A 14,646-nucleotide genomic window follows, 5' to 3' on the forward strand; every position below is an offset into this window, starting at 1 on the left:
AGGAAAAAATTGCGCTCTTCGTATTTGTCGTCTATCACTATCACAAAAGCGTAAGCACTACTCAGCCAAGAACAGATGGCCCCTTCCTCCGACGCTTACCGACTATTACCGAACTGAAATCGTAGCGCTGCCAACATATGCAGTCTGTCTAACAATGTGTCGTGCTGTATTATTTCAGTAGGTATTTTTAATGAAGTAGCCCCACAGTTGAACATGAACACATACCCGACGGTCTTCAACGAAACCAGGCCATCGGCACTCCGCTCTAAGTTCATAGTGGGTTGGGTTGGGTTGTTCGGGGACGGAGACCGGACAGCCATGTCATCGGTCTCTGCGGGTTAGGGAAGGATGGGGAAGGAAGTCGGCCGTGCCCTTTGAAAGGAACCATCCCGGCATTTGCTTGGAGCGATTTAGGGAAATCACGGAAAACCTAAATCAGGATGGCCGGACGGGGGATTGAACCTTCGTCCTCCCGAATGCGAGTCCAGTATCTAACCACTGCGCCACCTCGCTCGGTAAAGTTCATAGTGCGTCAGTAGTTCAGAGCAGGTGTGTTTCCTGCACTGGTAGTAGCCCGCCTCGCCGTATGTAGTATCTACTTTTCTCTGTTCCATTCGCGTAGAATTGAGTCTCTTGTGTAGTTGTTTGTGCTACCTATTTACCTATAATTATGAGAGGCTGTGAGGAAGACAGTGACCGTTCGTGTACTCTTACTCCACCAAGAAAAATAACCATAAGCTAGCTGGACAAGAAAATTGGAAAGTAACACATCATCGTCTCAAAAAATTTTAAACATCTGTGGTTAAAGAACCCGGCTTTTAAGGACTGGCTTTTGCCAGACACCAATGATGCAACTAAAGCTAAGTGTGCATTTTGCTCGGGAACATCGATGGTACCTGAAATATCTAATTTGTAATTCACATCACTAGCAAAAAACATATAAATAACAATCCTGGTTCTAGTGTAAAAACGCAAACATTAACATCGCTTGGATTCCAAAAAGATGTATTGTTTGTTGTAGTGGTCTTCAGTCCTGAAACTGGTTTGATGCAGCTCTCCATGCTACTCAATCCTGTGCAAGCTTCTTCATCTCCCAGTACCTACTGCAGCGTACATCCTTCTGAATCTGCTTAGTGTATTCATCTCTTGGTCTCCCTCTACGATTTTTACCCTCCACGCTGCCCACCAGTACTAAATTGATGATCCCCTGATGTCTCAGAACATGTCCTACCAACCGATCCCTTCTTCTAGTCAAGTTGTGCCACAAGCTCCTCTTCCCCCCAATTCTTTCAATACCTCCTCATTACTTATGTGATCTACCCATCTAATCCTCAGCAATTTTCTGTAGCACCACATTTCGAAATCTTCTATTCTCTTCTTGTCTAAACTAGTTATCGTCCACGTTTCACTTTCATACATGGCTACACTCCATACAAATACTTTAAGAAACGACTTCCTGACATTTAAATCTATACTCGATGTTAACAAATTTTTCTTCTTCAGAAACGCTTTCCTTGCCATTGCCAGTCTACATTTTATATCCTCTCTACTTCGACCATCATCAGTTATTTTGCTTCCCAAATAGCAAAACTCCTTTACTACTTTAAGTGTCTCATTTCCTAATCTAATTCCATCAGCATCATCCGACTTAATTCGACTACATTCCATTACCCTCGTTTTGCTTTTGTTGATGTTCATCTTACACCCTCCTTTCAAGACACTGACCATTCCGTTCAACTGCTCTTCCAAGTCCCTTGCTGTCTCTGACAGCCGGCCGCGGTGGTCTAGCGGTTCTGGCGCTGCAGTCCGGAACCGCGGGACTGCTCCGGTCGCAGGTTCGAATCCTGCCTCGGGCATGGGTGTGTGTGATGTCCTTAGGTTAGTTAGGTTTAAGTAGTTCTAAGTTCTAGGGGACTTATGACCTAAGATGTTGAGTCCCATAGTGCTCAGAGCCATTTGAACCATTTTTTGTCTCTGACAGAATTACAATGTCATCAGCGAACCTCAAAGTTTTTATTCTTCTCCATGGATTTTAATACTTACTTCGAACTTTTCCTTTGTTTCCTTTATTCCTTGCTCAATATACAGATTGAATAACATCGGGGATAGGCTACAACCCTGTCTCACTCCCTTCCCAACCACTGCTTCCCTTTCATACCCCTCGGCTCTTATTAACTGCCATCTGGTTTCTGTACAAATTGTAAATAGCCTTTCGCTCCCTGTATTTTACCCCTGCCACCTTCAGAATTTGAAAGAGAGTATTCCAGCCAACATTGTCAAAAGCTTTCTCTCAGTCTACAAATGCTAGAAACGTAGGTTTGCTTTCCTTAATTTTTCTTCTAAGATAAGTTGTAGGATCAGTATTGCCTCACGTGTTCCAACATTTCTACGGAATAAAAACTGATCTTCCCCGAGGTCGGCTTCTACCAGTTTTTCCATTTGTCTGTAAAGAATTCGCGTTAGTATTTTGCAGCTGTGACTTATTAGACTGATAGTTCGGTAATTTTCACATCTGTCAACACCTGCTTTCTTTGGGATTGGAATTATTATATTCTTCTTCAAGTCTGAGGGTATTTCGCCTGTCTCATACATCTTGCTCACCAGACGGTAGAGTTTTGTCAGGACTGGCTCTCCCAAGGCTGTCAGTAGTTCTAATGGAAGTTGGATAATCCCGGGGCCTTGTTTCGACTCAGGTCTTTCAGTGCTCTGTCAAATTCTTCACGCAGTACCGTATCTCCCATTTCATCTTCATCTACATCTTCTTCCATTTCCATAATATTGTCCTCAAGTACATCGCCCTTGTATAGACCCTCTATATAGTCCTTCCACCTTTCTGCTTTCCCACCTTATCTTAGAACTGGGTTTCCATCTGAGCTCTTGATATTCATACAAGTGGTTCTCTTCTCTCCAAAGGTCTCTTTAATTTCCCTGTAGGCAGTATCTATTTTACCCCTAGTGAGATAAGCCTCTACACCCTTACATTTGTCCTCTAGCCATCCCTGCTTAGCCATTTTGCACTTCCTGTCGATATCATTTTTGACACTTTTGCGCTCCTTTTTGGCTGCTTCATTTACTGCATTTTTATACTTTATCCTTTCATCAATTAAATTCAACATTTCTTCTGTTACCCAAGGATTTCTACCAGCCCTCGTCTTCTTACCTATTTGATCGTCTGTTGCCTTCACTATTTCATCCCTCAAAGCTACCCATTCTTCTTCTACTGTATTTCTTTCCCCCATTCCTGTGAATTGGTCCCTATGGTCTCCTTGAAACTCCGTACAACCTCTGGTTTAGTCAGTTTATCCAGGTCCCATCTCCTTAAATTACCACCTTTTTGCAGTTTGTTCAGTTTTAATCTACAGTTCATAACCAATAGATTGTGGTCAGAGTCCACATCTGCACCTGGAAATGTCTTACAATTTAAAACCTGGTTCCTAAATCTCTGTCTTACCATTATATAATCTATCTGATACCTTTTAGTGTCTCCAGGGTTCTTCCATGTATACAACCTTCTTTCATGATTCTTGAACCAAGTGTTAGCTATGATTAAGTTATGCTCTGCACAAAATTCTACCAGGCGGCTTCCTCTTTCATTTCTTAGCCCCAATCCATATTCACCTTCTATGTTTCCTTCTCTCCCTTTTCCTACTCTCGAATTCCAGTCACCCATGACTATTAAGTTTTCGTCTCCCTTCACTAGCTGAATAATTTCTTTTATCTCATCATACATTTAATCAATTTCTTCATCATCTGCAGAGCTAGTTGGCATATAAACTTGTACTACTGTAGTAGGCGTGGGCTTCGTGTCTATCTTGGCCAAATAATGCGTTAACTATGCTGTTTGTAGTAGCTTACCCGTACTCCTATTTTTTTATTCATTATTGAACCTACTCCTGCACTACCCGTATTTGATTTTGTGTTTATAACCCTATATTCACCTGACCAAAAGTGTTGTTCCTCCTGCCACCGAACTTCACTAATTCCCACTATATCTAACTTTAAACTATCCATTACCCTTTTTAAATGTTCTAATCTACCTGCCCGGTTAAGGGATCTGACATTCCACGCTCCGATCCGTAGAACGCCAGTTTTCTTTTTCCTAATAACGACGTCCTCATGAGTAGTCCCCGCCCGGAGATCCGAATGGGGGACTATCTTACCTCCGGAATATTTTACCCAAGAGGACGCCATCATCATTAACCATACAGTAAAGATGCATGCCCTCGGGAAAAATTACGGCTGTAGTTTCCCGTTGCTTTCAGCCGTTCGCAGTACCAGAACAGCAAGGCCATTTTGGTTAGTGTTACAAGGCCAGATCAGTCAATCATCCAGACTGTTGCCCCTGCAACTACTGAAAAGGCTGCTGCCCCTCTTCAGGAACCACACGTTTGTCTGGCCTCTCAACAGATACCCCTCCGTTGTGGTTGCACCTACGGTACGGCTATCTGTATCGTTGAGGCACGCAAGCCTCCCCACCAACGGCAAGGTCCTTGGTTCATGAGGGGGGAAAAAGATGTAACTACACAAAATAAAGAAAAAGCACTTGCAGAAATTAAACTTGCCGCTTTTTTTTTTTTTTTTTTTTTTTTTTTTTTTTTTTTTTTTTTTTTTTGTTACAGAGAATAAATTACATTTTCGGTTGCTGACTATTTGATACCTTTATTAAAAGAAGTTGTGACGCATTCTAAGCTAATAAAGGAGACAGAGCTCAAACGAACTAAAGTGACACCAGTAGTAAAGAACGTTCTTGGAGAATGTCATAGAGCAGAATTAGCTCAAAAACTACAAAAATGTAAGTTTTTGGTCATGACGGACGAGACAATTGACATTTCAACGGTCAAAACTGCTTGCATTGTGGTACGCATATTGATCAAGGAGCTCAAAAAATTTGCAGCACATTTTTGGGAGTTGCACATAGTTTTTAAAGAAAGAACCGATGCTGATGATATTCCCACAGCCAGTGCCGAGAATTTATATAGATCTTTTATCGATTCATTCACCAGTTATAATGCCCCACTGAAAAATTTTATAGGCATTGGGTCAGATGGGTAGGCTATAGGGTCATGTTTGGTGAAAACGACTCCGTAAAAACTAGATTACAAAGTGATTTTAAGGGAATCACAATAGTGAGATGTGTGTGTGTGTGTTACTCAAACCCCTTTTGTGTGCCAGCGAAGCATGTAAATAGTTACCTGAAAGTGCAGAGCAATTAGCTCGTGATATTTATAACCTTTTAAACATAGTGATAAACTCCAGTTTGATTTTCGTAACTTCCAGTCAGTTGTTGAAGTGAGTCCCACAAAATTCTTAAGCTATCTCTGACATGATGGGGTTCATTGTCAGCAGTGATTTTAGAGTAATGGGAAGCCCTACGTCTACTTTTTATCGATTTCATGACAAATCGTGCACATAAAGCCAAAGCCGATGTTCGAAATCGGGCAGTATTTATTTCTGAAAAACTCAGTAACCCATTCTACAAACTTTAGTTTGTTTCCTTGAATGGAATTTCAAAGCGAGAAAGTAGTTATTCACAATCTACATGAGAAAATACATGAATTCTACCAGAATATTCTATTGCGTTATTTACAACGCGAATATGTCAGGAGGCCAAACATAGGTGTAATAGACCCTGAAAGCCAGCGACATCAACTCCATAACACTAAACTGTATCTTGGAGTCAAAATGTACGAGTTCTTAAAACATCCAGATGTGGTCACACATCCTGCAGATATTGAACAATTCTTCTCATGTTGCAAAAATTTCTGCAAAGTTGCTGGCACAGAAATAAAGAAACGATACAACATGGAGCACCCTGTCTTGTCAAAGTTACAAGTTTTCAAAACTGAGTCAGTGCACTCTCACAATTTCAGGAGCCGTTTCCCAGTTCTACAATACTAACGCCTCTTACTGAAGTGGTCCCGCTTATAATTGCGCCAGATGATCATGAAAAAAAAAGATAAGTTTTGGGACCTTTTACTGAAAACTGAAGCTTTTTCTGAGCGGGCTCTTTTTGCTCTAACTGCACCGTCCCACCCTCATAAAATGCTGACTGCGAGTGAGTTTTCAGTAAGGTTAATTTGATAAAAACAGACATAAGAAACCGGCTAACTGTGGATAGTGTGAACGGGACACTTCTTGCTGCAAAGGGCGTAAAAGGACCAAAACGTATTGGCAATTGCGGCAATTTTGCACTGACAAAAGACATATGTAGCTGTATGAGTAGGGAAAAAATATATGGCAACAAAATCGACATCATCACAGAGAACAGGAGGTAAACATAAAGTTGTGTGTCCTCCTCATCTGAAGGATTTTTTAACCACAGGCACGAGAAAGAAGAAACCACCAAAATAGGTAATAATCCAAACAACTTCATTTTTCATCAAAACATAAGGGGAATAAGAAGCAAACTAGATCAATTAGAAGTTAACATAAATAACAAAAACTTTATGAACAATGCCCAGATCTTATGTTTCTCAGAACACCATATTACAGAAGGAATTGAAATGTTACATATAGACAGTTATAGCCTTGCCACCTACTACTGTAGAGATAGCATGAGAAAAGGTGGAGTAGTAATTTTCATTAAGAATAATTTAACTTTTAGATCTGTAGATGTAAGGAAATATTGCAGTGACCAACAGTTTGAAGTGCGTGCAATAGAAGTGTCATTAAACAGTTCCAAATTAATAGTAGTTACAGTGTACAGGGCACCAGGAACCAATTTCACAGTCTTTATGGTTCAGTTAGAATTGTTACTATCAACCTTATTTTCTAAAAATAATGACATTATCTTACTTGGGGACTTTAATGTCAACTTCGCAATGGAATGCAACCACAAAGTAGAGCTCCAGAATTTGCTGAGTTCCTACAATCTTACATCAGTGGTTGACTTTCCTACTAGGATCACACCTGACTGTCAATCTCTGATAGACAATATATTTTTAGATGTAAATTTATACCAGAACTTCACTGTCACTGCAATAGTAAATGGCATATCAGACCATGATGGACAGCTCCTCACTCTACATGACTACAGACCTGTCAAGAAAGCAGTCCCATCCTGGAAGGCAATCAGACTTATGAACAAAGAGACCCTGGAATTTTTTAACCATAAGCTGCAGCATGAAGATTGGAATTCAGTTCGCAGAGTAGATGATGTTGATACAAAGTTCAACATATTCATAAATGAATTCCTATCCCACTTTGAAGAAGCTTTTCCTAAAAAGTTTGTTAGGAACAATATTTCCTCGTCCTTAAAGAAGCCATGGATCACAAAGGGTATTCGAGTGTCATGTAAATATAAGAGAGAACTTTATGTTGCAACCAGAGGGTCAAGGGACAGAGAATTAATCAGCCATTATAACATGTATTGTAAAATCCTAAAGAAAGTTATTCAGACATCAAAAGCACTGTATTGTGTAAAAGAAATTGATAACTCCAATAATAAAATGAAGACTGTCTGGCAAATAGTTAACAAGGAGACAGGGAACAATAAAAAAAGAGCTGTAGAAATGTGCAAAATCCTGAGATCATAGCAGAAATCTTTAATAAACACTTCCTGTCAGTGTCTGAGCAAATAGGCTGCAAGGGTTCTGTGAATGATGCCCTGACCTTTTTGCGAAATGCTTTCCCTAACAAAATCATCCAAATGCATATTAGACCCGTTACAGTATCAGAAATTGAAAGAACAATTGCCTCCATGAAAACCAAGAACTCCTGTGGAGTAGACAACATTTCTAGCAAATTGTTAAAGCAGTGTTGTACTTCTGTAAGCAATATACTGTGTCATATTTTCAATGCCTCTTTGCAGCAAGGAATTGTTCCTGATAGACTAAAGTATGCTATCGTGAAGCCTCTCTTTAAGAAAGGGGAGAAAACTGATGTTAAAAATTTCAGACCAATATCTCTCCTGACTGTGTTTTCAAAGGTACTAGAAAAGCTCATGTATTCTAGAATTTTAGAACACCTACATAAATTCAATATTCTCAGCAAACATCAGTTTGGTTTCCGGAAAGGTCTGTCAACTGAACAAGCAATATATGCTTTTATAGATAAGGTTTTGGAATCTCTAAATGAGAAAATGGTGACAACAGGGTTATTTTGTGATTTATGTAAAGCCTTTGACACTGTGAACCACCAAATACTGTTACTGAAGGCAGACCATCTAGGAATAAGTGGTGTAGCAAATAACTGGCTTCAGTCATACCTGACAGAGAGGAAACAGAAAGTAGTCTTAGATAAGTCAGACAATTTGTGTGGTGGAATGATTTCATCGGAATGGAGAGACATAAATTGTGGAGTTCCACAGGGCTCTATTCTTGGTCCTTTACTGTTCCTGTTATTTATAAATGATTTACCTTATTCTTCAATGATTCAGTGCAATTTTACCATCTTTGCAGATGATACTAACATAATGGTTAATGGTCTTAAATGTGAAAATGTTCAAGAGTCTGTTAATACTATTCTTATAGATTTAATGAAATGGTTTACTGCAAATGGTCTTTCACTTAACCTGAGTAAGACTAATTATATTCAGTTCACCCCAACTGCCAAAACTGAGGAAGAAATGACTTAAATATGCCACACAGGTCATAGAAAGAGTGGAAGTAACAAAGTTTCTAGGCGTGAAGATTGACTGTAGAGTAAACTGGTCCCATCACATTTTAGATCTTTACAAGAGACTCAGCTCTTCAGTTTTTGCAATGCGAATCATCTCTGTCAGTGCAAACTTAAGCATTAAAAAAGCTGCATACTATGGTTACTTCCATTCTTTGATGGCATATGGAATTATTTTCTGGGGAAATCAACCTCTTGCAAAGAAAATATTCATTGCTCAGAAGCGTGTTGTAAGAGTGATGTCTGGTGTAGATCCTAGATGCAGCTGCAGAAGCCTATTCCGGAATCTGGGTATTCTTACAACTACTTCTCAATATATATACTCACTTATGTGTTTCATAAGTAAAAACACTGATTTATACAAATGTAACAGTGAATACCATCAGTATAACACAAGGAGGAAACATGATTTCCACACTGAAGGTAAAAATTTGAAGATTGTGCAGAAGGGTGTACAGTCCTCTGGTATAAAGATATTTAATGCTCTTCCTCCAGAAATCAAATGTGAAATTGCCAACAAATCTACATTTAAAGAGCTTCTGAGGCAATTTCTTTTAGCCATGTCATTTTACAGTTTGGAAGAGTTTATGAAACACAGTGAGAAACGGCCTTAAAATAAGATGTATTATCATATAAATTGAACATTAAGCTGAACATTCTTGTCACATATGTAACTCTTTTAGTGTTAACTGCTTATATTTAACAGTCTGGGTTGTATGACCTTTTCAGGTTTAATTTACTTTGTTTTATACCTGTAATTTGTAGGTCTAAGGATTCTCATTCCATTATATTGTGTTATGGATCATTGTAGTGGTTAAGTAACTTTATATTCTTTACCTGTAAACATAGTGTACAAGTACTTGTCATTGACAATGTAAAAATTGACACACACTACATCCATGTGAAATTGTCACAGTTGGATCCATGGTGTAAGAAATAAATAAATAAATAAAAATAAGAATGATGACAACAAGGCTGAGGATGTACCTGATGTTTTATTTGGAGACAGAACTAAGACTAGAAAATACGACAAAAAATTTCATAGTTGTATGCAAATGTGCGTTACATGGCGCCACAGTTGAGTGATCTGTGGCGGTGTCATGGCGTAAGTCGCACCTCTAATGGCAGACCAGGAACGAAAAACGCTTCGGCATTACTAAGCAATGAAGAGGATTTTCCCCACCAATGAGAGGCGAATATATTCCAGTCAGATAAAAACACAGTTAACTACAGTGCCTTGAAGATCATCTATGTAATAATAATAATATATCACATACCTGTGTAATTTTATAAACTAATAAATTAGTTACTTCCGAGAGTGAAATAAAATTATATCATAGTTGTTAATCGATATTAAGCATTGACGCATTCCAGTACTTCTCATCTCACCATCTCTACGCTCCTCACCCCCCTCCTACCCCGGGCCCAAACAGCAGAGTCTTTTTTTAATTTTAAATTGATCTATTTTCATCTACAGCAGCACAATGTGCGAGAGATATTTGGATTTTTATGTTAATATTAACAGTTTTACATATAATATACCTTTGTACATAACAACACACATTAATATATCAGTTAATGATGAATACTTAAATAAATGTTGTTATTCTATATACAGAGAGTTAAAATACAAATGTTCTTCTGAATGAGACTACATTGGGTTAACACAGAAAAATTTAGTTTTGCAGGTATTCATTTACTGTGTAAAAGCAGTGATCAACCAAGTACGACTTCAGTTTAGATTTGAAGTGACCAATGATTTGTATGTGTTTAAGCGTATCTGGTAAGGCATTGTATAGTTTGATAATAGGATGGGTAAGGCCATTTGAAATAACTTTCTATTGGCACTTTGAACATGTACATCCAATTTTTGTCTTTTATCATAGCTGTGGATTGTGTGATTTTGAGTGATGAGTGGTCTTTTTGTATGTAAGTTTTGCTTTAAATGCATTATATTTTCAAGTATATATAAGCAGGGAAGTGGCAGGATCATCCTTTTTTGAAACAGTGGTCTACATGATTTGCAATTATCTACTCCTTCCGTTATTCTTATAATTTTTTTTTTTTTTTTTTGAATTTTGAATGTTTTGATGGCATCTCCAGAATTTCCCCAGAACATAATCCCATACCGGAGGTGAGAGTGTACAACTGCGTAATATACACACTGAAGGGTGCTGTAGCTGGTACATTTTTTAATGTATGTAACACAAAACAAGAAGTACTTAATTTTTCTTCATTTGCTCAATATGTGCTTTCCATTTCAAGTCTTGTAGATGAATTCCAAGAAATTTGGTACAGGCTGTTTTGGCAGTTGTCTGTCCATATAGCTCTAGATTGGGTGATATTACATTTTTTGTTTGTGCTGTGTGTATATCCATAGCTATAGATTTTTCAGTGTTTATTATTAAGTCATTGTCATCAAAGTAACATGTTAGCCTGTCAGTGGCTTCTTTTATGTTTTTTACAAGAGTTTCTTCTGAATTTCCTGTAATTAGAAGACTCGCATCATCAGCAAATTGAAATATTTTACTGCTGTCATTGCTTATGTTTAGGTCATTTACATAAAGTAAGAACAGAACAGGACCCATACTGATCTTTATGGCACTCCATATTTAACAGTCAGTAGCTTGGAATTATATTTCCTAATGACATTGTCCCTTTCTTGATCTATTTTGACATATTGTTCCCTGTTCTTAATATAAGAGCTGAGCCAGTTGCTAGTTGTTCCCCTAATGCCAAGATTTTCTAGCTTGTGTAGCAATTTGTAATGATTTGTGGTGTCAAATGCCTTTGACAAATCTAAAAATATGCTCATGGTAAGTTTTTTGTATGGAAAAGCAAGATCAAAATAATATTTAAAAATATTCATAAATGTCTGAAACTTATCAGAAATATTTTCTGTACTATACACTATCTCCCATGATTCTTGTTGGAGATAATTCTGGAATGTTTGTACTGCAGTATTACTGAAAGTTCTGCCCATGTGTGTAGTCTTCCTCATATAATCATAGGATGGATTAGTGTTTACACAAAAGCTTATATCCTGTGCATGATGGTCTGCCAGTCCAGCTTTAATTACAACTGATTTATATTTTGTTTTGGAGCTAATTATTATTTGGTCTATGGTAGTACTAGAATGATTCGTTTCACGTGTAGGGGAGTGGATTGTAATCTCCAAATTATTGGCTGTTAATATCTTCATCAGCTCAGATTTTGAATTGCTTCACTTCTTAAAGTCAACATTTAGGTCTCCACATATAAGAACTGTCTTTCAATTTGTTACTACTTTATTTAGTAAAGTATCAAGCCGAGTGTTGAATTTTTTTAGGTGGGTATCTGGAGATCTATATAAACATATTACAATTAACTTGAATGCTGGAATTTATATGCCTGATATTTCAAAATCTTTCTCAGTGTTTAAGGATTCAACATTGTCTAAGTTATTGAATTTAATATCTTTCTTTATGTATATGCAGTTCCCTCCACGTGTAAACTGATTTCTACAAGTTTGTGCTGCTAACACATAATCCGTTATTTTCACTTTCTTTAACTCATTTAGTTTCAGCCAGTGTTCAGTTAAGCACAGTACATTAACATATCTGAGTTCACTTGATAGCAAGATTTCAAGCTCTCTTTCTTTACTCCTAAGTGACTATATATTCTGATGAAGAGGAGTGACCTGGTTTTAGGTTTGTTCTGATTGTACTTGGTTGATCATTTACCTTTATTCCCGAATTTAAATTGTGTGTGAAATCTTCATTCTCATCTAGAAGCATGAGTTGGTTTTTTCCATTGGTTATAAGAAAATTTCCTGGTGGTGAAAAGGGATAGTTCTCCATCTCTCTGGTCATTTTACTTGTGTGGTCGATGTTGAGGTGGTTTATGTTTTTGCTGCAAGGACTGCTACTGGAGGTGGTGTTGATAGGTGCACTAGTTATCCTAATTTGGTCTTGAGGCTTTTTGGGAATAAAAAAATCTTGTAGATGACATGGTCGCCTTACATTTCTTCTCACTGGAATTGCTGAACTTCCTTCTGTTGCTGGGGTGGTAGTAGTTGATTGTTGGTGTTCACTGATAAATGTAAAATTAGATGCCCTTGGTGATACTTTTGAGACTGGATCTGCTGATGTTCTTAGTGGGTCTCTTGTAGGTACTACTTCTGGTTTCCAGTGCCCAGTTCTTCTTGTTGTATCTTGAATATCTTCTGGTGTGGAACTTGAGACGAGTAAATGTGTCCAGAATTTGGGTCTAGAAAGTATGACCACCGTAACATTTTATTTGTTTCATGCAAAATTTTTAGATTAACAAATGCCTGCTAAATTCACACTCATTTAATATGTCTTATTTTTTGTTTTATAGCATTTTAAATGCTTGATAAATGTACGAGGTTTGAAAGCCAAAGTACAAGACTTGTAGTTGTTTCTGTACGAGAGAAAAGGTTCTAGGGTTGGCAACCCTGCGCTAATCGTTCGTTTCTTTCGTCAGTCGACTCGACTGAATCAAGTAGTTGTACTTTCCTATGTAGCACACGCATACGCGTCATCATATTTTATATGTTTCTGTGTGGCACGTAGGGATCGACTTAATGGCTTAGCTCTCTTGAACACTCACCCTGATATTGATTGTTCTATTGACGATGTAATTAACCAATTTGCCAGCAAGAATTGGCGCATAGAATTCATCATTTAACTTTCATTCCTGAATTAATATATGTGATTTAAAAAAAACATTTGCTTTGAAATATGTTATCTAGGATGCATTTGGAAATATAATTTGAAGTTCTCCTAAATGTCCCCCTTTCCCAATTTTGAAAAAAAAAAAAAAAAAAAGTTGCCACATGGCAACGTTAGTACTCAACGAAATGATTTTCAGGAATTTGATAAAATCATTTATTTTTAAGAATTGAATACAAATACAAGATATGATTGTGATACAAGGAAGAATATCAATGCAACAATGTTTACATGGATGACATAACCATTTCTAAATTTTTCTTATACAACATAACAAACATGCTGTCAAGGTAAATTACAGGAAACGTCATTTATTATTTGGTGTGGAAAGACATAAAGCAATTTTATTCACTTGTTAGATATAGGAACACTTTTTACATTTTATGCAAGACACTCTGCTGAATCCTTTAGGGCATCGCTTGCAGTGGCCTTCCTGGTGGCTCTGTTGTGGCCAGTGACCAACTTCATCATATCTGACATTTGCAATAGGCCTGGAGGCTACCAACCTCTTCTTTGGAGCTTGTGTATCTTCTGTAGATGGTCTTCCTCTTTTGTGATGAACAACATTTCCTGCCATAGTAAGACCAGAAGCAATATGAATGTGGAAATCCAGAAGAGGAAGATGAGGTGTTGTGCCTCGCTGATTCAACTGATGTCTGTAAGGCAACCGTGAATTTACAACTGCAACATTGAAGCACCAATAAACTATTTGCATATACCACTTTTTGGAATGGACATTTATCCTATGAAGTTCTATGTGCATGTCTGCTAAATCCACTCCTCCCATGTGTTCATTATATTCCTTCACAATCAGTGGTCGATTTACCTGAATTGACTGATTATCCTTTTTACTCAAACTCTTGCGTTTATCCTGTGGATTTATACCTGCTATGTTGTTGGATGATTCATCAATGCTATAATCCAGTGCCCCTTTTCCTTTCTTTTTTAGCTCCCTTTCTGCTGCTACGGGGCTGAGTGACATTCTGTCTGAACAAATAGTCGCAACACATAAAATACCTTTCCGTTTGAGAACGTCTAAAAGTTCTAAAGAGCTGAACCAATTATAAAAAAATAAAACCTTGTAGTTCTTGCCCTCTGGTAATTCTTCACACAGTGGCAGAAAAATATCTCCTGTAACTCCTAAACCGTGCTCATCACATGTGCCTTTACCCACATAAATTGCAAAGTCATATATTAGGCCTGAGACTCCAGCTTGAATAAACACTTTATATCCACATTTATGAGGTTGTTTTTGAGATACTGAACTAAAGAACTTCTTCCCTTGATAGGGACCATC

General features: G+C 37.7%; 1 protein-coding gene across 1 annotated transcript; it reads right to left on the reverse strand.

Moving 5' to 3' along the window:
• Nucleotides 1-13,704: 13,704 nt before the first annotated feature.
• Nucleotides 13,705-14,331, reverse strand: LOC126163795 (piggyBac transposable element-derived protein 3-like). Its single transcript, XM_049920188.1, has one exon. It carries the CDS (start codon nt 14,329-14,331, stop codon nt 13,705-13,707), a length of 627 nt encoding a protein of 208 aa, XP_049776145.1.
• Nucleotides 14,332-14,646: the final 315 nt, after the last annotated feature.

Source organism: Schistocerca cancellata, chromosome 1 (assembly GCF_023864275.1).
Source record: "Schistocerca cancellata isolate TAMUIC-IGC-003103 chromosome 1, iqSchCanc2.1, whole genome shotgun sequence".
Lineage (NCBI taxonomy): Eukaryota > Metazoa > Arthropoda > Insecta > Orthoptera > Acrididae > Schistocerca > Schistocerca cancellata.